At 40.5% G+C, this 27,025-nt stretch overlaps 1 protein-coding gene across 2 annotated transcripts in view; it reads right to left on the bottom strand.

Moving 5' to 3' along the window:
* Positions 1-27,025, bottom strand: part of sorcs3 (sortilin related VPS10 domain containing receptor 3) — a 206,760-nt gene that overhangs the window by 10,588 nt on the left and 169,147 nt on the right. The window contains exons 17-23 of one of the 2 annotated variants that reach the window (XM_035146300.2): positions 23,243-23,356; positions 22,534-22,554; positions 21,127-21,298; positions 12,423-12,609; positions 8,545-8,678; positions 7,154-7,277; positions 6,519-6,631 (exon numbers count right to left, since the gene is read on the bottom strand). In XM_035146300.2, coding sequence (XP_035002191.1) covers positions 6,519-6,631; positions 7,154-7,277; positions 8,545-8,678; positions 12,423-12,609; positions 21,127-21,298; positions 22,534-22,554; positions 23,243-23,356 — 865 coding nt within the window. The remainder of the gene's footprint in view (positions 1-6,518; positions 6,632-7,153; positions 7,278-8,544; positions 8,679-12,422; positions 12,610-21,126; positions 21,299-22,533; positions 22,555-23,242; positions 23,357-27,025) is intronic. The other variant, XM_035146310.2, reaches the window with a different exon arrangement.

Raw genomic sequence — 27,025 nt, forward strand, 5'->3', positions numbered from 1 at the left:
TTTACATTTGGCAGAAATGCTCACTTAGATGAACTGATTAGACCTGGGTGGTCAAAGGCCACGGGGGCCTCACAAGAACATGTTCCTGGCCTCTTGAACTTGACATCTAATGTCTTAAAATATACTTTATTGTTACTCCCTATGAGAAGGTGAGGGTTACATTTCCACTCTGCATGAACTGAAAACATCCTTTCTTGAATAGTAAGTGTAGGATGCTGCATTTGTCATTGTACTCGTCGCGTTATAAATAAAGATGGTTTGAAGAGAAGCCTGGTGGATGTGCAGTCTGATTCCCTTAGCACCTCAGTCTTCTGTTGTCATTCTGCAGATGCTTATACAACAATCTACATCTACATTCTCTGTGTTATATAAAGCCTGCGCTACTCTCCGCAATGCCGCAGCTAAACACAATAGCTGCACAGCAATGTGATTTGAAGCAGAGCGTGAAGGGCATCCCCACCCATGGAAAGTGAGACAGGTTCTAGCCATTGAGTAAACAACATGGGAGCAATGATTCGTTGTTTTTGCTTCCAGTAGATGGTTTGGTTTGGATAACTGTGCAATTTGGAGATATATATAGACTCCACCGAGAGAATGACGCCTCATTACATCGATGCTCTGCCGGCTTCTCTTCTAGTAAAATGTACAATTGCACATTAGCACGTCGAAAATTTCAGTTCATGGCAGAATTTCTCGAAATCAAATAACCAACATTAGGAATTACTGCTTACATATGTTAGCACACAGGTTTTTAATGGTTTAGTTTGGACATTGTTCAGTCATCAATAAAGCAAGTGACCATTAATAACCTTAAACAAGAAGCTTGAACATCAAATGTAAGTAAAGTGTTAAATTAAGGCAGGCATGGAAATATTTTAATTACTGAATGTCAAAATCCAGACTACCTTCAGTCAAATAGCATTTTTTTCACTTGAAACAAATAAAGAAAACCATTTGGTGAAAGTTTTCTGGCTTCATCTCATTTTTCAAAGCCTATTTTTCTTTTGATAAACAAGGGTGAAGCACAGCAAATGCTTCTGTTTTTGTTTCCAGAAAAGCCTATCGTTTTTTTTTTTATACAACCAAAGAACTCAGGGCCTGTGTGGTGATCATTCTTCATTTTTAGAGCCTGTGATATTTTTATCTTTTTCTCTGTGGCCCGGGTGGACAATGGAGTGGGTAGAGCCAAAGCACATCAATTATCAAGCACAGGAATTGCTATTTGAGTACCAAAGTAGTGGACAAATGATAGCCATGGGCATGACTTGCAATGAGAAGGGGTGGTGGTGGGGGAGACGGAGTGAATAGGGTGGCAGCAGAGGCAATGGGGTCTGAAAAAAGAAAATCAATACACTCAGACCATGTTTGTTCTCATCGCAGTCAGTCATTAGTTTACAAAGCTGACTGGAACGCTCCCCTATGATGCTCTGCAAATTTACTGCTGGATAAAAAAAGAATCTGATTGAGACAAGTGAGGCACTCTGTGAGTTACCTGTTCCAAGTTGATTTGAGGGGATACTATTTGAAGAAGATAGGCTGAGATGATGATCTTTAGGTTATACTTCATCTGGATAATCAAGTGCTCACGCTCAATTTACTACAGAAAATAATGATGCTTGAATGTTGATGTCTATAGGTACAATGTCCTGCTTGACTGCATCTTAAATTATCATATGACCATGCTTCTTAATTAGCACTAAACCTAAAGTACAGCTGAGGATGATGAGAATGTAGTAGGCTATTTGGCTAGTTACATTTTTAAACTAATGATGGCAATAGTTAAGGTATCACCATTATAACTATTCATTTCAGGGGGAAAATAAATGCTTTACCTAATGTTATTTCGATCCGTGCAATAACTATTAAATACTTTATTCCGGAGCAAACTGGTGGACCAACTGTCCATCATCAGGCCCACCCTGTTGTCCCAGTGTCACACCACTTGCATGAAATCTCCTCAATAATCACTCTGATAATCTTTAATGTATATGTATGACGGCTTAGAAACTTTAAAGTGCTTCTGGTGGTCAATTAAATATGAAAGGTAGTCAGCAGGATTCATCCTCCAAAGACCTTAAATCCAAAAGTTAAGATATTTTAATAAAAAAACTAAAATATCGGCCTCATGTTGCTGTCAGAGGAAAAGTGAGAGGAAACTGATATTGTTCCTCTGAGGAGTATGAATGTCTGTACATGTAATTGCATCCAATAACTGGGATATTTCAGTCACGACCAAAATGGTGGACCCATTCCACTGTTTTACTAATACTTCAGACACTACCCCTGATCTTCACCCACCAAACCAATACCAATCACTACCTTCAGCATAATAAATCCAGATTGTGTTTCAGCTACAGGAAGGAGAATCTAATGTGCGTTCAGTCATCTGAGAGTTAATTATCAACATCACGATTGTTTAACTGAGTGAAAAGATGAAAAGATCACATTACTCTGCATGATTTACCAAATAAATTGTATTGGTGCCTTTGGGAAAGCAATGTGGAGATGTTAGCTTCATAGTTTGTATGATCATCTGAGGGAAGCTACGTGGGAGTATTAACGCTGTAAACTGTATGAGTTTGAGCTATGAAGCGTTATGGCACTGTGAGAGGGAAATGGCTGACTCTAGAAGGAGTGGAATGAAATAACCTCCATTACTGAGTATGCATTCAGAACAAAGAGACAAAAGGCACTGAAATGAGCCTATAGGTGAAGAGTGCAAAGTCATGATTTGAAAGATTCGACTATGGGACAATACACACCGCACCTCAGTTAAATGGACCTTAACTTTAATTGCAAGTCGTTCCCTCTCTCATCTCCTGTTTTATTGCTGGGGAGTTGTTTACTATGCTGAAAAGACCATCAGCTGTGGACTGGCCTCCGTGTCGAGCAGGAGTTTTTCAACCGTAACGAATAGCTGGTTAAAAAAAAGCACTTCCTGTCACCACTTGGACAATATATTTGTCTGGAAATGAACTTTGTGTCGGCTCCCGCCTCATAAACAGATCTACAGCTGATATCAAACTGATATCAAGAGGGGCTAAAAGCTAACAGGATAATGGGAAAGGATGGAAACAAACAAAAGTGACACATAAGCAATTTTACACACGTGTTATATAATAATAAAACACATAACGGATGTGACACCATTTTAATACGCTATTCCATTCCATAAGTAAAATGCAGTTTTCCCTGTAAAATAATAGTAATTATTCTTATCTCCATTTATAGATCAGACAGAAGCTGAAAAGCTGATTCATGCCTTCCTTTCTAATCGTCTTGATTACTGTAATGCACTTTTTTACAGGCTTCACAAAGAAAACAATAGAGACTCCAGCTCATCCAGAACTCTGCAGCTCGGCTGTTAACCAGAACCAAGAGGAGAGAACCCATTCGTCCAGTTCCAGCTGCTCTGCACTGGTCACCTGTTACACAGAGGATGGACTTTAAGGTTCTCCTCCTTACATACAAGGCTCTGATTGGTCGAGGACCGAGTTCCATAGCTGACTCTCTAGTTAACTATGTTCCCTCGAGAACACTGAGATCATCTGCATCAAATCTATTAGAGGGTCCTAACAACAATCAGAGATGCAGTTTTTTTAAACTACGCTCCAAAGGTGTGGAACAGACTGCTCAGAGAAGCTAGTTTTATATATATATATATATATATATATATAAGAAAACTTAACATTTCTCTTTACTTCAGCCATTAACTTGCCTGCACGCCTGCGCTATTAAATATTTTTGTATTACTTTCTTTCTATTTATAAATGTTCTTATCTTACTTGTGTTCTCTTCTATGATTCACATTTTAAATGTTTTTATTTTTGTTAACATGTTTTTTTCTTTTCTTCATCAATATTGTATGTAAAGCACTTTGAGCTGCATTTCTTGTATAAAGGCTTATTATTAGGATTATTGACCAATTTGCAAGCTAGGTGTGAGAGGGAAACAAAAACAATCAGGTAAAGGTAGAGAGTCTTTCTTTCTTCAATTCTGAATGAATTCACAAATTGGAATGTGTGATTCTGGTACATTACAGTTTTTTTAGTGGTAAATATGATGTAATTGATAAGAAAAACATATAGCTTCAAGCTGTGGTGCAATCAAGAATCTGAATCTATTTCTCAGCATAACATGACCTGTGGATTCATGTTTGATGAGAGTATTTTTTAAGTAAGACTCAAAGGACCGCTGTGTGTTTTCATTATTCTACCATCACCTGAAACTAAGACTCCTTTCTTTGTCAGCTTGGAGCCTTTTATGTCACACAGGGAGCGGGTCCTGCTCCACGGAGTCCACCATGTTTCTACAGCAGCCCAGCATGGACAAACCAATCACTGGCTCTGGAGAGGACCTTTCAGGATTTTAAGTTTTGTGAAGGCCATTGTAGATTCTCTTCCATGCTTCGGGAGGTGAAGGTGAGGGGTACTCAGTTGGTTGCTATGTGCAAACTTCACTGGCAGCTGCCACTTAATCCTACTCTATAAATAGTCAGGTGCCCATGTCCTTACTGTTATCACTCCTCTTTTCATACTGACCTTAAATCAATCCATTCTCAAATCAATTTCAGCAGAAGCGATGGAGGACAAAACTCCACAGCCCTGGTTCTTTTCAAATACTCATTTAAAGTTTAGTGTTTTAGAGTCTTTGTGTCACTGTCCCTCCACGGCAGCCCTGAACGTCCAGGGGAGCACCAAAGGGGAGATTTGTGAGAAAAAGACTGCAACTCCGCAAGATAATGAATTGATCTAATTTATTCTGCTGAAACCTCGTAATGACTTCTGATTAACAGTGGTATGTGTTTTAGCAAATAATATAATGTATATTTAATATGAGTATGATGAGCATGTTCAGAACAGACTTTACTTTGCATCATGTCAAAAAACACCAAATATAAACTGAAATGACTGTGTTAAAAGATTTTAAATCAACAACAGTGTTCAGCCTTATTATTTGGGGTGTATTTTGTGCATGCAGCATTAACAAACAAATGAGTGATTTATCAAGTTATTAAAAACTAATTTTCCACAATGTGAACGTGGAGCCTCTGAGCTCCATGGAGCTCCAGGGCCTCAGGGCACTTGCTCCCTCTGTCTGATTAGTTATCTAGTCTTGTTTTTTGCCTGCTGTAATATGACACAGAAATAGGAATAAGCTAACTGCTGCTAAACAATGCAGCCCTGAGACAAAAATTGAAATAAAGGCACTTGCAAAGATACAAGTTGCAGGACCTTATAAATCCTATAATGCTACAACATCCCACTCACATAGTGAATGTACTGTAGGCCTGTCAGCCCCCCTCACAATTAAAATCTTTGGCACATAGACATAATACAAGAGTTTAACTGTGATGCTACTAATACTCACAACATCCTTGTTTTCTCACACACAATTCTGTTTGACTTGTGTGATTAGTGAAGTGCACAAGCCTTTAATGGCTCGAGAACACATCAATAACCCTGGTGGTGCATTTTAGAGTGAAATATACACCTTCAGGTGAGTGAGTTCAGTTCACACATAAACAAAACCAGTGTGGCTACAGGGTTGTTAATATTGATTCTGTCTAAATAATCTACCCCATACTTGTTACTTTGCTTCTAGATGGAGCAATATGTCTGTCATAAACTTAGAAGTTAAAAAAAACTTTATTTGTCAAATTATTTGAATTTAAATGATATGCCCAGGAAAAGATAGACCAATTGGCTCAGAAAAAAACGGGCCTCAGTCTGGGTTATTCAGGTTACTCATGAGATCCCCTTCAACCACTTAATTCTTCCTCCAAAAGCACCCACCTGCAGCTCTAACTCTCGATATGGCCAATATGATGGGCAAAAGTACAGCACCGCCAAATGCAGTCCGCTATTCACGAGCTGTGAATGAGGAGATGGGTAGCCCTTTAAATAATGTGTGTGCTTCCCACACACACTAAGAGCACTTCCAGCCCTCCTACGTTCAAGTGTGCAAGCACGTGCGCCACACACACACAACACACACACACACACACACACACACACACACACACACAAACACGCACGCACGCACACACGCACGCACGCACGCACACACACACACACACACACACACACACACACAAACACACACACACACACACACACACACACACACACACACACACGCACACACACACACACTAGACTTAGTAACAGGTATTGTCAAAATTAATGGTTTTAGTTTTGAGGATAATTTTAACTGTGACTTTTAAAATGAAGGAATCGGTGCTAATGAAGCCTTCCTGGGAGAGAAGGAAAGCAGAGGCGTCTTCACACCTGTCTGATGATGAATCACAGAGTTGCCCGAGGGTGTTATCTTGCCACAGCAATGAGCCCGCGGTGCTGGGCAGCAAAGGCAATGGGGTTATGGGAAATAATTGAATAATAGTAGGGCGAGAGAGAGAGAGTGGGCGATGAAAAGACAGTTAAGAAAGAAGACAGAGAGACGGAGGGGTAGAAGGAAGGAGGAGAGATGGAAGGACAGAGAAAATGAAAATCACTCACTTGAAGCAGAGCCTTCTTAATTACTCTCCCCACATCCTGTCTCCACTCATGTATGTCAGGGTTGAACTCGTCCAGATTAGGTGAGAAAGATAAAAGTAGAGATTTGAAGAATTCTGTCGAGGAGAGTCAGAGGGGGGGGGGGGATCAACCATTAATTCACTCGGCTCTCGGGGCATTATTCTCATGGAGCTGTGCCAACTGTCATTTTGCTCAAGCTGAGTTTCAGGTAGTTAACACTTGATGAAAAGAAGAGGGCTTCACATATCCCTGCACTTCCCTTTGGCTAAATGTACCAGATGCACTTCGAGATAATTAGAAAATGTCTCCGCTTTATGCCATCCCATCCGCTGGTCATAAATCATTGCATTATACAGATACTTGCGACTAGATTACTACATTTCAAATGAAGACATATTCTTTAGAGGTTTGAACAATAATGTGATGTATTTTACTCAAGCAGCAGATTCATTTCAGAAAGGAACAACCCAGAGAATAGGCAGAATAACGCTGACTAAAAACGATGAATTGCAATGTACTTAACTGCTTTTGATGAGATTGAATTTTCTTGAACACATTAAAAGCTGGAAAGTTGCTACTATCACAGACTTGGGCACAATAAGAAAACAAGTACTGACCTTTGACTGCTATGGTCTTGGTATCCTGCAGGATGGTGTTGGCTGCAGCCACTTGGACTGTGATGGTGTGCATTCCCTCATTCGTGAAGGTGTATGAGATACTCCCGTCTAACGTTATCACTGGCTGCAAGCACACAATTAAGAGGTTAAGAAATCCTGTTACACTGCACATGGCACAACTGTTCTACACTACACCATGCCTTGTTTAGTACACATATGGATATATAACTTTACAAAAGCCCATGTAGCTCATTAGCCCATGTACTTTGACAAAATAAAAGGTTGTGAAAGGTACAAGAGGAAAAGATTTGTTTATCATTGTCAGGTGGATATTTTATAATGCTCATATGGGTTTTACTATTCTGGAAAGGCAACCATTGTATCTATGGTAACAATGCTCACACTTTAAAGTAATGTACCATACATTTTTGTGTATGGCATTGGCCAATGAGCAACTTCAACTTTTGACTTTGATGACATTACAAAAGTAAAAAATGAGGTTCAACATTGTATTGCCATTGTCTTTTGTGTAAGGGTTGGTGGTTAACATTACCCTGTTTACCATGTTTACCATCTTAGTTAAGAGTTGTGGATAAGTTGGTAGACAAGTTCATCAACACGCTGACATTTGCTGTTTTGCACTAAATTGACAGCACGGCAGAGGCCAATGGGAATGTCAGTATCATCAGCCCAAGTGTAAATGGTACTAGCGGAGAAGGTGGGTTTACTATAGGGATTACAATTCATCCTCTGGAAAACATGAGTATATTTACCAAAATATGTAGGGTGTTCATATTGTAGATGATATATTCCACTTGATGAGTGCAAATGTTGATGGCTCTTAGTCAGACCATCCACAATTGCTTTATGATTCATCCTCTGAGAACCTTGAATATTCGCACCAACTTCACAACAGTCCAGCAGGCATTTCTCAGGACACTTGAAAAACTAAAATGTCAACCTCAGGTTGCTGCTAAAGGTGTCGGCATCATTCTCGGAGGATCCTCTGAGGACCATGAATGTATGTACAAACTCCTGTCTGTAAATTATCATACGAATCTATTTAATGCTTGTGACCCTGACATTTTTGCTGAAAATGCGAAAAGGGTCTCCAACAGCTTGATTGCTCTGGACACCATCAAGAGGAGGAGATGCAACACTATACTTTAGTGGCTCCTGCAGTTCCTGTTTGCATCAAAGCATTTTTGATGTATTTTTGTGATTTATATTTAAAGTATTTACCAAAGTAATGGAAACCAGACTGAACTTGACATTGAACTTTTTACCGTAACAACACTAGTGTGGCTAAAAACAAAAGGAGCAACTACAGACCGATTATGTCTGAGTGATTTTTTATGGGTTTTTAATGGGTCATCTCCTAGAAGATTTACCTCCGTATTGTTGCCCAGCCACCAGAAGTAGGTGACGGTACGTGGGTGACTGGGTAACACCACGGCTGTGATGTTCACTTCCTTGTTTCGTATGACCACAAAGGGAGCAAGGAGTTGAACATGTTCCACTGGACCTAAAAGAGTTCAAGAAAAGAAACACAACAAAGGAGTCACGGTCATGTGCATGGCGACTTGTTATGAGACTCGCTTGAGACTTGTGGAAGTACAAGGAGGTTAAAGATTGTCCGAGGGAGAGAAACAAACATCATCACGTTCGAATGGTTTTCTCCATCAGTCCAAGACCTGCACCTTGGGTGAAATAAAACAATATTCCAAAAGTGTATATGTGTCTTCGCCCAGTGATAAACTGGTGACCTGTCCAGGTTGTCTTCCTGCATTCAAGGGTAGGATCCATCTACCTGTCCGCACCTTATTCCCCATGAACAGGATAAATGGATAAAGAAAATGGATGGGTGGATGGATCCAAAGTGGATAAAGAAAATGGATGGGTGGATGGATCAAAACAGTAAAAACCCTTAGAAAAGATTTACCCTGAGGGGGAAAGAGTTCTTGCCCAGAGTGTGTTGACATGAAATGATGGACAGAATTTGAAAATTCTAAATAATATGACCTCTTACTGTACGACCATTTTGATAAAGATTATCTTCATTGGCCCGAAATAGTATGTTATATAAAACTGAATAGGAGCAAATACATAAAAAAAAAATATCAAAGGCTGCTCACAAACTAAATCTTAATCATACTGTAAAAGAATTGTTCCACTTTAATGTCAGTTTTGTTTTAGACTACAACAAATGGAAAATGAGTCAGACAGACGTCCAATTACCGCGTCCGAACCTCATGCTGGCAGGTTTACTGAGATTGCCTCATAGGTAACAAATACACCATATGGTAAGCCTTTTAACAGTGTGCATGCTGTGATAGCAGGCGATGAAAGACTTTTATGTTCATGTGATTATTTTCTTGGTGTCAGATTCCACTTTGTTTTTGAAGATATCGAGATGTAACGGTACATTTATTACTACTAATAATGACTGTAAATTGGCATTATTCTTTCATTTATAGTGGAGAGAAAATAATCCTCACATGATAGACTTTCTTCGTTTTTTTTCCTCCTGTCTGCTGTAACAGCATCTACTCACCACTAGGCCGATGGAGGGGTGGAAGTATTTGAGTCCACAAGATACTTCTGGAGTTTCAGGGGAAAACAGCATTGCAGCCAAATCCAATACAATTGAAGTAACTGGGCACCGATTCTTCAAACACTTCACTCACCCCCCGGATGGTGGTGAGTAGATAATGAGTGAATTTCCATTTTTCGGTGAACTGTCCCTTGTAGGTGCTTTGTCCCTCCTGCGCCATGACCCACTGGAGCATCTCCTAAAATAGTGCCCCAGTGTAGAGATCTAGGTCATCACAGTTACAATTATAAACACGCTGTTCTGCTGATGGAGCAGTTAGGTTACTTCTTGACTGGACTGGATTAAAGTAAGTATTTCCTTAAGATAGCCGGATGTTTGTTGTCATAGCTACAATGAAAAAAGAGAAATGTGGTTGAGGTTGTGGAAGAAAGAAAGAACGCAGACTGTTTCATGCAGAAAACAAACAGCGGTTCTGCATTCTTTTGATCCATTTATCCCAGCCTCCCTCTAATGTGGACTTTCTGCTCTTTATACTAATTGCTACTTTGCTCCTGCCATAATTACTGCAGCCACTCTGGCCGGCTTAACAATAAAACTGAACTATGGGTCATGATCAACTGCAGCACAGACGAGTTATGGGTGCTGTTTTTTAAAAAGAGGACATTTCCCAGCTACGATAGCTCAACTCTTTCTCCAAACAGCTATCTCATGTGCACGGTACTCACCTAAAAGAAATGTTATTAGCAAGATCTAAAACCAGGCAAGTCAAGTCAAGTCACTGCTGTTTTTTTCAACATCAGCCATGGCCATAGTCCTTTCCTGACCTTTTGCTCAGGGTTGCCTGAAACCATGGAAATGCTAATCGTGCTTTGGGTGTATCAGCAGATATTGTCGAGAAAAGAGATAATTTGAACCTTTTGAAGACACGTCCATCGTGAACACATTTCATTATCATGATAAAAACTGTAATCCTGGCAAGATCACATTGCTTTTGACAATTTAGGTCATATACATGTAGATTCTGTGAGACTGTAGATCATAGTTATTCCAATCTATCCTGACCAGTTATTTGCAAACACGTTAGATTTATGGGCGCACCCAGCAGCAAATGAGTTCCTGGGAAATGATCGCCAAAAACTTGTCTTGAGTAATTCAAAGTGACATATGATCAAACGATATTCTGACAATGTCTGACAGTGTGAAGTGGTCACAGTAAAACTCCCTGATGATCACATTTTGCTTTTGGCTCTGTAACTATGGTGATTTCACCTAAAAAAGTCCCATTCTGACACAGAAAATATGTCAACGCCATCATTTTTGACATGATACCTTCTGGGTAATGCTTGAAAACATCCCCACTAAGAACCTAACAGGACCTGACAGGGGTCTAGGTTGCTTTACACTAATCTCAGGGATGAAGTTTCAGATGTAATTCACTACTTTCATAGAAAAACTGCAGCGAAAGCCTGGTGTCGTGCTGTGGTCTGGGGTGCTCGTCTCGCCAGGGCTTCGGTTAGTTCTCATCCTCTTTAACCAGAACTAATCTTTATCCTCAGTTTGAGATGCCTGGTGTGTGTGTGTGTGTGTGTGTGTGTGTGTGTGTGTGTGTGCTCGTGCGCTTATGTGTGTCAATGAGAGTCAGTCGTTTGGCACTAAAAACGCTCAGCAGAGAGAAATCATTGTAAAGAAACTCACACACTTTGGAATAAATGCAGATAAATGATCACTGCCAGAAACATATCAATCCAGAACACACTGGCTGACACATCAGGGTGGTAAGATGTTGAATTAAAACGGATTGAACAATGAGATGAATGAAAGAGTAACTAACAAGACAAAGAGACCAGTCAACACTGAAAGGAACTTATTGCCACTGAGTCGAGCTGGAAAAAAGGGGATCTTGTAATTTGTTATGTAAGGTGCTCTGTAAAATCTGCTCTATTTTAAAATAATCCATTGGGCTGGAGTCGTTTCCTCAGGTAACCGGCAATTAGCTGCAGTGGCCCAGAAGGCCCACTTCACCGTGTCTGCCTCTGCCCACACTGACATCTCACAGAGACAAGTTAGTAATGACCTTTCTCCCAAAAGATGTGTTTATCCACTGAATTACACAGTCCTGTGCACAGGACACTTTGGATTTTGGTTTTGCAACTGCATTTTGTGTGTGCATTAATAATATATATAAAAAGGACTGACTAAGCACAAACCCTAGCACAGCATAAAAATCATTTTTAATTTACGGTACAGTAATTTCTGGTGTTCATCTAAAAGCCTCTTTAAGCATAATATCTAGATATATAATAGAAAACATATATTATCATTATATCCTATATAATATATACAATATAAAACAAAGTTGGCAGATGAGTTGTCGTTTTAGACTGCAAACAGTCCCAACGACCTCCTCCGGAGAGGAACAGCCGCCTGTATGAAGCCTGAGAGGAGAAACCCAGGGCGATACAAGAACACAAACACTTGTTATACCACCCTTGTTAAGTTTGTTGTCTGGAGCTGTCATCTGGACTGCGGTGGCAAGACAGTGAGGGAATAGTTTTCAGAGAGATATTAGGAAGAAAACCTGAAACAAGAAAAGTGAGGGGAACAAAAATAGAATTTTGGAAAGTGATGGGAACATCTTCCGAATAATCCCCAGAGAGAAATGAAGCCCTCTACAAAAACCAATGGCACCATGGTGTTTACAGTGAGGGCCCTTACATGTGATATGCAGGAAGAGCGTCGTGGTGTCCAAACCCAGCGTGTTCTCTGCCAGCCCTGTGACACGGAATATTCCAGCAGACTTGTAGACGTGCTTGATTCCCTCTTCGGTCCAGCTGAGGTTGGAATAGGACACGGCTGTGCCGTCACCGAAATCCAGCTGGATGTTGGTCCGTAAAGAATCCCCCTGAAACACAGCACAGCAGAGCTCCATTCAGCTACAGATGGATATTATGGACTGTTACATCAGTGTGACCTGTGATATCACAAACCTTGTTTCTATCTCAATCACTCGCTGACACTCAAAGTGCGATTGCATGTTAATGTAACCAGCAGTTTTGTTGACAAGGAGCATGAGTGAAAAGAAAGAAAGAAGAATGTGACGCAGTGTGTAAGTAGGAGAAGAAATGGAGTCGGTGGAGTTCAGATGGGTTTCAGTGCTGAACAATCATATCCACAAAAAGGAGAATCAAGTTGTCTGAGGAGAAAACAGTTTTTCTCTGAAAGTCTAAAAGTTGCATGGCACAAATTTAATCCAGGCCACATATTAACAACCAGAACCACACATATTAATACTCAGGACTCCAGATATCAATACACACCACCCAAATTATTAATATATGAAGTATTATGACTGTAACATTACTGTTAAAGAGGGTGTAGTTATATGCTTTCATTAGAGTAACAGCATCACTTGCACTGATGGAAGCATGATCAACAAATTCATTAAAAACCAAAAGAAGGATCATCCTTTGTGCTGAGTGACTGCTGAAACTCCACAGAGCTATTCACAGGTTGAACATGTGGCATTTGCCTGCCAGAGGCAGCTGCTGTTTTCAAAAGGACTCGTATGGTCACATGTTGTATGCATCTCTTTGGCTTCACTGTTTTTATTCATTTTAAATGAATTAGACTATTTTATCTGCATTAATTTGGTCAGCTCTTTATTTATTAATTGATTTATTTTATTAATTTTGGCTCAAAGTATGCTCATGAGCTTCACTAATGTTCTCGTGGAACATGTGTTAGTTTGTGCATTAGTGTTACTATTGTTATGGCACATTGTTATTGTGCATAAGTGACCAAACTACTTCCCCCCCAGTGGGAAAGTTGGAAATTTGCAATCTCGTGATCCCGACAACAAAACCATGCAATTGGAGGAGGTGTCATCCTTCATGAAACAATACAGATAGGTGGTTATAAAGCTTGGCCTCAGCAAATCACCACCAAACAGTCAGCCACAGTAAGTTTTCACTTATTGACTGACAGCTGTGAAGTCCCATTCATGACGTTGAACTTCACTGAGTGGTTACCAGGGCAGAGGTTGTACGTCTCCATCAGTCAAGTTGCTGGGGAAATGGTGACGATGCAAAAAAGATCACTTTGATGACCTTTGTCCACCAAAATTTGATCAGTTCACCTTTGGGTTCAAGTAACAAAATTAAGAAATGCCATCACGGCGGTCCAGTTCACGAGAGTGGGATGGTCGGACCACTAACCTAAAACCATAATGCTTAAGGCCGTGGCTGGTTAAACACTGTAGCTTTAAGCAGGACATTGTGAATCCCTGTGACCTCTACCCTCATAATGAATCTTTACCCAAATACTGAAATCCCACCCTCTGATTCATGGGCCTTGTTGGGAGCACTACACACGACCTGGCAGGAATCACTATCTGACCAACCGCTCACATTCAGCTCCCAAAATGAAACTTTGAACACTTTCAATGTTTCACGATAGTTGATAACCACTGACATTGTTTATTAGTATCCTTCCCAAAAGGTTACTGCATTGTAAAAAAAAATCTGAAAATGCTTTTTACACAGTGGACAACAATTACAGTGAAACTCGTAAAGCTCTTGCACAGTGATTCAAGGTAAACAGACGTTTTTATCACCTACTGTAAATGTGATGGATGTATTAGACTACTGTAACTTCATCTTTCAGTAGTTCCTTTCACACTGATACAAGTAGAGGGTCATAACCCCAGGCGAGACACAGATTTGCCTCTACAGTAAGACTGAGTTGGCAGGGATGGATCACTGAGAAGTAAAAGTTAAAATCCATAAATGGCAGAGAAGTATTAGTGTTTTAGAAGCATTAGTACTTGAAACGTCCATGAAATGCATAAATGTAGTTTTATAGTTAATCAGTGTGATTTTACTTAATTTAGATAATAACCTGTCATCATTTTGCTCATTGATCATTGATCAAGTATATATTTACAAAATATAATGATAGTACTCAGATATAATTACACAGTTAGATAATTACAGTTGTTCCTTCAATTATTAAATCTGACAAATTTAGCAGAAAATTAACAGGCAATAATGTGCTTTGTTTTGCACAAATTTGACAAATATCAATCTTCTTGGTAAATACGAATTAAATGAAAATATAACTTATAGCTCAAGGAGCCCCTGCAGCAGTAAAGTAGTTATGAAAAATAGTTGAAAGTCAGCTTTGATTACTAATTATCTAGATGTTGTCATTCAGTGTATATTCTGTATGCGTGTCAGAGAGAGTGTGCACGTGTGCGTCTGTGTATCCCACCATGTTTGCCTTTGCATGCCGTGTAAGTCTTCAGCTGCCTGCTGCGTTTCCTCAGGGAATCACATCTGGCGCTATGCGAGGATCAGCACTCAGCCCGAGTGTTGGTGGCTCCAGCTGCCACGGCGACCAAATTTGAGCTCACCCCCCCCTCATCGGGCCCATGAAAGCAAACTCCCAGACTCCCCTTGGCACACCGTAGCGCTGGGCTGGTGGGATCTTCATTTGTAACACTGCATTAGCATGCCAGCTCCACCAAAATGCACAATCAAACATAATAAATAAACCAATTGTTTTCTTTCTCTTTCCTTCTCTTTCACTGTCTCCATCCCCCTCTACCTGAGTCCCGTCTTTGTGTGCTTCCAAGTGTGAAAACACAGAAGGTTTGTTTGAGGCTTTTGGGGATATTTCATGCCACTTTGCCTGGAGAATGATATCTGTGATTGGCTGGAGAGAATAGAGAACAGCTAAGAACAGGGTTTGTCAAGGCGGCCATTGTTAAGAGCTGTAATGAGTTGGCATGAAAACAAGACCTGGGCTCGGTGGCGCCAATGTTACTCAGCTCGATGGGCTGTCCATTCTGTGCTCACGCTTGCTCTCAGTATCAGCCACAATGGAATTCACTCATCTGCATGAGGCTGAGGCTGACCTGTCTCTAAATGTCAATCTTTGTGTGCGTGTATCTCTGCGGGCTGAGCAGATCCAAGAGCATTGTGACTGGAGCCTTGAGACTCGGGACATCAGTGTCACTTGTGCAATGAAAGCACAGTTGTACTGGCTGACAAGGGTTTGGTTACACAAGGCTGGCGTCTGTAGACGTGCGTGTCAAACCTGAACCCACAATGTCAGTGTGATGGGGGACAACAACAACAACAACAACAAAAAATCACTGTAGCTGTGAATAATTCTGGAATGTCAGCCTGGTTATTTCTCCAGCAGACAGAGCAGAGCTCATTTTTCCCTTTCGCATTCACGGTCAATATTAAATGCAGTTACTGTGATAGTTTGTCAATGAACAGAGTATTGTTTTCATGGTTTGGAGCATCCTATTGTTGTAAGACACCATGGGTGAGAGAAACAAATCAAACTGTGTCTGTGAAATAGAGTTAAATAAGCGTGTTGCTCAATATTTCTGCATTAACAATGGATCAATGGATGGATGAATAAATTCTCACATGAAACTGCAGCCCCCTTTAGCTCTAAGGAGCAACTGAGCATCCTGTGGCAATTGGTTTGTCTTTTGGGCCCAAAAGTCAAATAATGGAATAGTTATTTGACACAAAAAAGGGACATATAAGTTAAAGGGTGTTAAACTAACTGCTGACTAATTTCTACATATATCCAAATGAGTCTGTACAAATCCATTTATTATCATGTGGCAGAGTTTGAAAATGAACTCTGCAGTTAATATTTTATCTGGGAATCCTCAGTAGTCGTGGCTGTCATGTTTGATCACAATGTTCATTGGCAGGAGATTCCACAGAGCTTTTCCACTGGGGCAGAAATATGTTTCACAAAAAGATAACATGAGCAAGAACAACTGGAAAACATTTTCCCTTAAATGTGACTGGAGTGCCAAAACGTAAGTGGCTCATAAAAATTCAAACCGGCAAAACAATTATTAGGGAGATCACAAGGAGCGTGTGTTAAGCAAGAAGGACACAGTGTTCAAGTCTTTGAACTTGTTGAACTTGCTGATGATTGAACTGGAGACACTTTGGGAAGGGACCACAAATTCACATAATGACGAACACTAAAATACTCAAATAAGACATTTCAACAGTTATAAATAAATACAATTTTAAAGCCTTAAGGGTACAATTAAAAAGATGTCAAAAAATCCCCAAAAAATCTATTGAAGAACATCCCCAATTTTTTGTGGAGAACAGAAGTATCTCTCTGATGAAAAAACTAAAATGAGGCATGCTGTTGCCAGCATCTATTCTCCAACTTAAGCACTGAGATGGCAAAGCCTTAGTCACTTCAGCTCTGCCAGAAAAAGAGTCAAATCTGACTCATGACATCCCTGAACCAAGAGGGAGGCCAGATTATCCACAGGCAGGAAGTCAGTGCTCACTAGAGCTGATTTCAAACATGCACTAAACTCCTGAGATCTGCTGAACCTTCTCTGCAGGGGCTGTATGTGTGAACGTGTGTCCGAGTGAGAGCCTCATGAGTTTTTTGCCAACTGTCTCCTTTTGGCCCCTTAGTCTGCAGAAACTCCGGAGGAGTCCAGGAGCGAACACAGCAGGAGATCCTCTGCAGGATTTGCCACGAGCAAGTGGGGGGGTTAATGATATATTTCTAACATGCAACATATGCAAAAATGCAAAAAAAACAACTAAAAGAATACAAATGTAGTAACGATAAAAAAGCAGAGGCACAGGGCTAGAAGACCCCATGAAGGTGTCAAGACAGTTTGTGGTGATAAGAGCTGACCCCGGTGCTGATGTACAGTAAACAAACATGCGTGATCTCCGCAGCAGAATTTATATGTTATGTTAACATGAGGCAGGAAGCCTCTGCAGACAGCACCACCCCTCGCCTGAACTCTCTGGAGGATTTGCTGCAGTTGTGAACACGTCTGAGCAGAGAACCTCCTGCTGCAATGTTCACGTGTGAAAGGCAAACTCTGGAGAAAGTCCGGACCCAATTCTCTGGAGTTTCCCCAGAAGTCATGTCTGAAAATGGCTTAGATGTCGCCATATGGTCTGTTGCAGCCTCCTCAGTTTAAAAAGGAATCAGTCGCAAAAAGCTTAATTTGATGAATGTGCTGAATGCGCCTATGGCCCTGTCCAGACCTGGTATCAGAGAGAGGTGGAGAGAGAGAGGTGCGCAGCGCTAAGTACGTCAGTTCACACCTGGCATTAGTATGTGTCTCCAGGGTGCCCGCAAGCTTACCTGGGAGAGCCAGCACCCGATATACAGAGGCTTGAACCCTTCCACATTGTGTAAAATGATCTACTCATTGTCCTTATATTTCAAATATTTAAGTTATCCATCCATGTGCGATTTTTTGTGTAACTGTAGAGGATAAACGTCAGTACTTGTTGTAAAGGTTAGTATATTGTTAGGGCTGCATTTGTTTGTATGCTGTTCAACCTTCGGAAGAGTCTTGACAATAGTAATGACTGGAGAGTTGTTTTACTGAGCCACAGGTGCAGACTTTGACTTTTTGGTCAGTGCAGGTAATTGTACAATGTCATCATGCAGTTAATCAGCCTCATGCATTCTATGAATTAGCTTTCAAACACCTGCACTCACACATACACTGTACTCTGCAAACACAACACTGTTTAAAGTGGCGGAGAGAGAGCAGAGTGAATGTGCAAGTGTCTCAAACTCCCTCTGTCTTTTTCCTTTGATGCCAAAAATGGAACGGCGGATAAATTCTTCATTTGGATTGTTTGAGATTTGGTCGATGTCATTTAGGCACAAGCCAATCGCTTCTCTGCCAAATGCTTAGTGAAAAGTGAGTCACTTTTAAAAAGCTCATTTGTAGCTGTAATTACTGTGTTGCGTAACACTTTTCCTGAACAGTTAAAAAATAGCCACTGTACCATGTGATCATTTTGGTCTTATCAAATACCAAAGAATGGGTCCGTTTTACTTAGATTTCCTCCTTGCTTTTAAATGTGGATGTGTGCCAGTCTCTTTACCCATTAAATATTTAAGGCTGCTTGCCTTCCCCCTGTTGCAGGCTTCATGAATATAAATTAAACTTTGAATTCATCTTGAGAATTTCCTCAAAGAGGGTGGATGCCACAAGGATTCTTTACTGCATCCTTCTTTTATAACATTACTGAGCACCCCGACTCCCTTCCTCCATCGCCCCCCCTCCTCCCTTTCCACCAGACAATCCCCCTCTTAATGAAAGAAACAGGCTTCCATTCCTCAACTCATCACACAGTAATATGACAACCGGGCCTGGACAACACCTCAGGGGAAAACACTATTGCTAAAGCCCCAAAAAGCTTGCAGTTCATTCCAATGGACCACATTCTGCCTCAGAAACAAGTGAGGCAGTATCCTAGTGACCAGACTGTCCCGCTCTGGACGTAACGCCTCTCACTCACTAACAGGGTCTCTGGTCAGGTCTTTTACTTCTGCCTCTGGCTCAGAACTCTCACAGACTGTGGGTGAGCTGCAACAATTTGACTCTATTAAACTTTGAGAGTCTTGGCCCTAAGTCACTCTCCTACAGATCACCAGACAGTACTTAAGCATGTGTGCTTCAGGGTCCAGTAAACTGACTTCGGTGAAACTTTGATTGGTGCATTCAGGGCCTGATCTACTAAAGGTTTGAACGTGTAACAAAGTGTGCAAACTTGATTTCAGCGTAATAAATACATGCAAGCTGATCTACTAACGGTGCGCACTGAGGATTGCGTGCAGAATAACACGCGCTGTCCATTTAGTACGGTTTCCTTAATGAATATGCAATATCGGGCGTTTCTACCCGCGTGTGCAAAATATTGTGAGGAGTAGATGGAAATGTTTAATTAAGCACACGCAATGTGATTTACAAAGCATGAAAATAATTGCGGTGATTGTGACTGCGTCTATATTTAGTACGTTTGAAAGGTAGGTGCTAATCGGCACAGTGTTACGCACAGATGGCTGCAGTTACTGTGGTGAGGAGGAGACGGTAGGAAGAACAGTTGTTTTCTGCTCATGTCAGCATGTTTGGATTGACAGAAGCAAAAAGAATCCCTCTCTTGCCAGGGCACTGACCATCGTCCAGATACAGCCCCTCAGCCTGGTGTGCGCTCTGTGTGCGCTACAATGGTCCGAGAGTCACGCCTGAGCACTCGTGCCACAGAGAGTGAACTGCACCTGCTACGTAATATTGGTCAGAGGCATCTCTCCCCCCACCTGTTTTATTGCCCAGGTTTTATTATGAGCTATTTTTTTCTTTTCTTCTTCTTCTTATGTCCTGCCATCTTCTCTGTATTTCAGCGCTTGTTCGTTTTGTTTTACCCACAGCATTTACTTTCTCGCAGATACTTTCCAATATCGCGTTTCTTTGACTTATATTAATATTTCTTTGCTGGAGCTCAACAACATGTTTGTTTGCCTCTTCCACTCACACCTCCAACTCCATGGCATTCAATTTCACTTTGCGCTCCCGGTCACTCTGCTCTCCATAATGCTCCATGGCGGAAACCAGTAACGCACGCAAAACACTCATTTAAATACTACTGCCTCTACCATGTTTGCATCTGTTGGCATTTGCACAATCATTTTTAGTAGATCGCCCGCAAAACGCCCCCCAATCCAAACGTGCAATCTGCTTTAATGCACATGCAATATAGCACTCTTTATTTGGGATCTTAGTAGATCAGGCCCTCAACTGTTTAATCCAAAGAGGCGTTGAACCACTGATTTAATGGGGTTTAGGTCGTCAGAAGACAATGATGGATTATAATGTGTCATCAGCATATACATGCTAATTAAGTGATCAAGAGTTATTATGGAAAAACTCAGGGAAAATGAACCCAGCTTCGAGCCCTAAGTGATGCCACATATGATGTTGACCTTTTCACACAAGACATTCTAATTCAACACAGTCACAGCAATTTATTGTTTAGATGAGCCAATGAGGCAAGTAGAGAGGTCTGAAATTGTGTTGTGCAAAATATAAATATATATATTTATTTGCCTTTTGAGCACATCCATGTATTCTGAGATTTTTTTTTTTAAGTTTCACTAATACATGCCTTTTATATTAACATAGCAGAAATGGGAAATCTGACAGTGACATTGATAAACCCACAGCCAATTATCACCTGCCTCTGCAGTTTTACCTTGGATCTTAAGAGCGAAGCATTGTGGTGTATACACCAGATACAGAACCAAATATTTCACTGAGAAGATGGGGAAGACTGAACCAGAGCTATGAAGAGTGTGAATACTGCACGGAACATTCAGCATGTGTCTAAAAACACGAATGAAAGAAAACTCTACTGATCTGCTTGACAAGGAATTGTCTATTCTAAATTGCAAGCTATGGTGTCATAAGGTTGTTCTGGTCCCAGGTAGCCAACAAATAATTAACCCTACTTTATGTAAAAATCCATTTAATAGATCAGTGCCTTAGGGGAACAGGTATTGATCTAGTCTAGTGAAGGTGCCATGTTTTGTGTGTTCTTACCTCATCCAGATGCACCAGGAAGGTGATGTTGGTGCCCAGGTTGGCCGTGAGTTTGCCGTCTTTGGTGGTCACCAGCAATCCTTTAGGAGGTCGGTTTGGACACTGCTGCTTTCTTGCTGTGTACATTTCCTTCACTCCTTTAGTGCAGTTGTTCAACACCACCTTACGATACCTTTGGAAAAACACAAGTTAGAATTCAGATTTTCTTTAATTTAATTCTGTTTAATTTTTAAATTGTTAAATCCACGTTAGTCTACACAGTCATGAGCCACATGCATGAGCTTGTGGCTCATGAACAATTTAGTTGAACTCAGCAGAGTGGTGTCGATGCAGCTGTTGTGTCTGTATAGCCTGTGCAAAAACTGGGTGACAACTGACAACATAAACCATGTCTGTGGCTCGGACAACTTGCGAAGCTTAATCACAGCAGTGGTGAATAAAACACTCACACTGTGATTAAGCTTTGCAAGGAATTTGTCTCCTGGGGATTCTGCAGAACAAACGCAGAGGGCAAATCTAATAGAAAGTAAATCACTGCCCCCCCAGTTATTATCAACTATGTCTAAACCAAACCAGGTATACAGCTGTGGTTATAATGTAGCCTATTATGGCAAGTTCAGTTAAGTGATGACAAGGTGTAAAGAAAGTATGGATTTTCTAATCAAACGACCAGCGTCAGGAAATTATCCCTATTCATTGCAAAGAACGTGACTGTTGGTCCCACATCTATTATGTATACATTTGTGAAATAGGTCAACAAAAAAATAAACATCACTACAATATCTTCAAGCAAAGTTTCATCATGGCGTTATGACCCCTCTATCTCACCACATGGAGGCAGTTTACGTCAAAGGCGGAAGCAATACTCAGATGCTTCTGTTAAAGTGAGAGGCTATGTAAAATAAGAATAAGCACAGAATCCCTCCGGTTGTGCAGTGGTTGGCACTGTCTGCTCACAGCAAGAAGGATCTGGGTGTAAACCCCAGTCAACCAGGGCCTTTCTGTTACATGTGAGTTTGCACGTTCTCTGCAGGTTCTCTCCATATTCCAAAGGCATGCAGGTTGATTAAATGGAGACTATAAATTGCTTTTAGCTACCTTTCTCTGCCCCTCAGGGGTTAAGTGGTATAGCTAATGGATGGACAATCTTTCCAAAAATGAAGATCTACTGAGCGGGCCACATGGCTTTAATAGTACTGCCATACAGCCAGTAGCCAGTCAGATTTACCTTTAGCCTCAGCGTACCCTCAAGTTCGGCCTGTATCATTGATCACAAGGCCAAAACACTGATGATGCTAAGGTGCACATCTGAAGTAATGTCCCTAACAACCGCTGGTGGCCGCTACAACCTGCTAACATCTACTGGTAGTTGGTAACTTAAATTGTGCAGAAGATCTTCAAACGTACATGGAATATTCAACATCTTGTCTAAAAGAAAGAGAAAAAAAGAGGATGTTTTAGTGGCTTATATTAACCCAAAGTTAGCAAACATGACATGACACACGTGTGGCTCAGGAGGGAGCAGGGTCATCCAATAACCAGAAGGTCAGTGGTTCAATCCCCAGCTCCTCCAGTTTGCATCCTAAAGTGTCCTTGGGCAAATCACTCTGACGGTTGTGTTGACAGTGTAAGAAGTGTGTGTGTTAGAAAAGACACTGCATATACAGGTAGACTCATATGACTGTGTGTGTGTGAATGGGTGAAAGTGACTTGTATTGTGAACCTCTTTGAGTGGTTGAGATGAATTCGTAAATATTATAGCTGCATTTTTACTGTTCCTGGTATTTTCACTTATTTTGCCTGATAACACCTTTTCTCGTGGCTGAGTTGGTGCAAACAGACTTGATTGACATCAGTCACTCTCTTGTTAGTGTTTCGTGGCAGAGGTTAAAACTTTATTACTCATATTAGTACACATCTCATAAATTCCAGTCGTAAAAAGTTAGCATTGATTGGAAATACTTATGCCTGTGATCTGCTTTAAAACCCTGATTGAGCATCCAAAACAAATCCTCCAAACCAAATGTTTGTGCCAGATTAATAATCCACATGAATGGCCAGTATATAACATGATGTTGTATGAATATGAATTGTCAGTAAACCAACAAGTCCTCACCCTGTGCTGTTGAAGTAGTTTTGGCCCTGGCTGCAGCTTCTGGACACAGTAGAGGGATTGAACCAGAATGCAGGCCGGCAGTTCCCATCCCCGCGCCGCTCGTATCCATAGTCACTGTCAGACAACAAAGCACAAGCAAACAGCACCCGATCAATATCAGCATGCGAAGAGGGACATAGTGTCATACAATGTGTCCCGCATCCACGTCTTATCTGTCTCTGTATAACAGGTGACTAGGGGCCTGTCTGGCACACAAACACATGGTTAATATGTATCGATTAAGGCCACTGTTGCCACAGCAGTATGAAGCATTGTGTACCGAAACACACCCTGGAGGGTTTTGTTCTCTTCACCATACACAAGGATGACTAGCTCTCGCTTGCCTGCTAGTGTTTCCAATCAGAGCATGATTTACATCCAACAAAGCAAGGTAAGCAAGTGCCCATTCTGATAATGGCCGTGACATTGATTTATCAATTAATTACCAGGGCAGAACAAATAAACAAAACTAACAGGCCTGTGGCCGATCAGTCCAGTTTGATTCTGTGATTACAACAGTGTGAACTATACCATTAACAAGCTGTCAAGACTGATTGGTTGCACGGACGCATCAGGCCAATGAGGTAAAAGGTCAGAACGGAGTCCATTTTGGGACAAAACAGCCAGGAGCATATCTTAAAATTGGCATCATGTAGCACAGTGCTGAAGCTAAATGTGAAAGCAGAGTTGGGATCACGGCTCAGCCTCATGACATCATTACCTAGTTGCTCTTTTGATTGGTGATGTGTCTTAGTTACCAGGAAACCATTAAGTGGTAGAAGAAATCTGTTTAAACAAAAACAGCAACAGGATGAGAGGTCATTTATAACATTTGAATTCATGTTTCAATATCTTAGTTTAAAAAAATAAATACAAAACATTTGTTGTGTAATGTATTGAATAATATTCTATATTTTATATTTCTGTATACTGTGAATAGAGGCACTAGATCCAGCAGGTGATGAGCTTATTTTAGCTAAATGACGAAAAAGTGCTGCCCATAGATGCACTGAATGAATGTGTGTGTGAATGGGTGAATGGCAAACCGTAGTGTAAAGCCCTTTGAGTGGTCATCCAGACTTGAAAAGCTCTATATAAATACAAACCTTTTACTTACTGCAAGGGCACAAGACTGGTATTGATCTGTTCAACCTACTCTTGGTTAGAAAGCGACCCTTATTAAGTACATTTTGTCTCGACTGAGGAAACATATATAGTAATGTGCATGTAAACACAAATCAAATTGTGTTCTTCAAGGAATCCTGAAAAATGTCTATACTTCACTTATTATATATGGAAGATAACAAGAGAAAAACGCACATGTTACGATCCCCTCTTCACTTCCTTATTTAATGATAATCATATTATTCTATGGTAACCACATAATGTTTCATAAAAACATCAGGATCCACAGGTATATTTTTTCAACAGGTCAAGATCAGCAGATGGATTTAACAGTAGTTTAGCTTTTAATCTAAAGTGTTCCACCAGTGGGACACTTTATTCTTGGTAGCACAATGTTTTGTTTGATCTAGACTCAAGCTTTACACAACCTTGACAAATAACACATTATTTGAAAGCTCCAAGTCCCCTGATTCTGTCTGTGGGCAACAGTTAAGGATCCACTATCACTAAAAACGCTGTTGACACTGAATTAACTCAGACTTGTGGCTGCGGCTGGTTCCCACACAAAAAGAACTGCTACAGGCCTCATAGTAAGACTTTGGTGCATCAGCTCAGGATTTTTACAATAACAAAAACAAATGAATACAATTAAAAAAACACTCCCATTGTGTTATAAGACTTTTTAAATTTCTTTACCAAAACTTAGGTTTAAAAATTGGGGCTGTCTTATACTTCAGCACAAGACAATAATGTATTTGTTCATTACAACATATATTCTTCTTCAATGGAGCAAGTACCATGTAACTGCAATGTTTTACACAATGTTGGATTATGGGTTATTTGTAGCCTTTTATGTTGTTTAGTCTAGTGAGTGTCCAGCTTTAATGAGTCTCTTTTCAGATTAGTCAGCCTTAAAATGTTAGAATGGCTCACTTCCCAAGTCGAATGACATGTCTGGTGAAAACTAAAGGGATTTTTTTACGACCCACCAATATGGTGTAACTACTTTACCTGAAAAATCAACAATGTCAACAATCTGTGTTGCGGTGGTAGAAATATTGGAGTGACAATATTCCAGACTGATGTGAACATGCATACTCTCACTTTGCAGAATGCCCAGAGGCCCTGAATTTGAATAACTTTTCAAACAGCCTTAATGGTTTATTCTTCAGCGTTAAGCTTTGATGCATAAGCCTCCTGCACTTTATATCCAACATAATGACAAAATTATATTCTTTGCAAGCAGGTGTCTGCCATGCATAGCTTAGTCATTTCATATTAGTCTAATAAGTGTGCACTTGAGCAGATCATATGGCAGACAGGCTCTTCACACCTCAAATTAAGTTAAAGGATCTGGTCTTCTTTCCGCATTGATAGTTTTTTTTAAATCTTCACTTTAGAATTTTAAGCATGCACCTAATAAGTCCCTGTAGAGAGACATGAAGCAAGACATAGAGGCCGAGATAAAATAAGACACAGAACAAAATAAGTCTAACTTTACATTAGTTCAACGGGAACCAATTAGGACTCAATCTCTGACCTGCTAAAATCCCCATCTACATAACTGCTGTATGTTGGGCTGCTTTTTTTTCGGTTCCCTGTCATTCCGAAACAACAAAATACAACCTTTTAGGATTTGCATACAAATTGAAACTATTTACATCCTCCCTCCCCCCAACTCGTCTCAACAGAATTACAAGCACAGCAGACTGACGCTACAGACACAGACATAATGAGCAAATTGTGTAAAACGGCCCCAAACCTATCAGATTATTGGAAAACGCACACGCACATGGAGCAAATTGATGAGACACATGAATAGCATATGCAATTGATCTCACTTGAACGGCAAACAAAAAGACCTCCGTGATGAACAGTGGAAATAGTGTCAGTGAAGAACTCCTCTCTTGCCTCGTATGTGTGTTTCGGTTATGGCACAGATGACAGAAGGTGACACACACCACGGTTACTGTAAGGAATAAATCCCCCACCTGAAACATTTAGTTTTTCCCTGACAGTGTTTTTTCTTTTATCAAATGGTAGAGACCATCTCTATCTTGAATTATGTCTGTGCTGCTGTGAAAGAAACCAGGTCATTGTTCTAATGAGAAAAACACATCTGTAGTTTTCCCCGTTTGAAAGGGCCCATATTCATTCAGCTAGTTTCATTCATGATACATCTGCATCCACTCATTGAGTCGCAATTGTGAAAACCATTAGGAGTAGGAGGTGTGTAAGAACACAGTGGACTAAAAGTAGAGCCTTACAGCTATAAACATTAGTGTTGAATCTGCTTTTACCTGATTTGCACCAAATTCAGCTTATAAATTTACAGGGTTGTGTGGGTGAGATCATTTGCAGCTAAAGCGGTAAGGTTAGACCAACCATAAAGAGCATATTTAAGTGGACTGAACGAGGCATTTAATGGCGGTCGAATGGATGCACTTGGAATAAACAAATGGCTACACTGTGTCTCAAGAAGTCTGAGGCTTATAATTGGGCCTGGAATTCAATTAAATGACCCGTTGAGTCACATTCATACTATTACAAACAATTCAGATATGTTAACTGCCCAGTAGAAAAATAATTAAATTATTAACTCAGGATACAAATGACACA

This window comes from Hippoglossus stenolepis, chromosome 2 (assembly GCF_022539355.2).
Source record: "Hippoglossus stenolepis isolate QCI-W04-F060 chromosome 2, HSTE1.2, whole genome shotgun sequence".
Lineage (NCBI taxonomy): Eukaryota > Metazoa > Chordata > Actinopteri > Pleuronectiformes > Pleuronectidae > Hippoglossus > Hippoglossus stenolepis.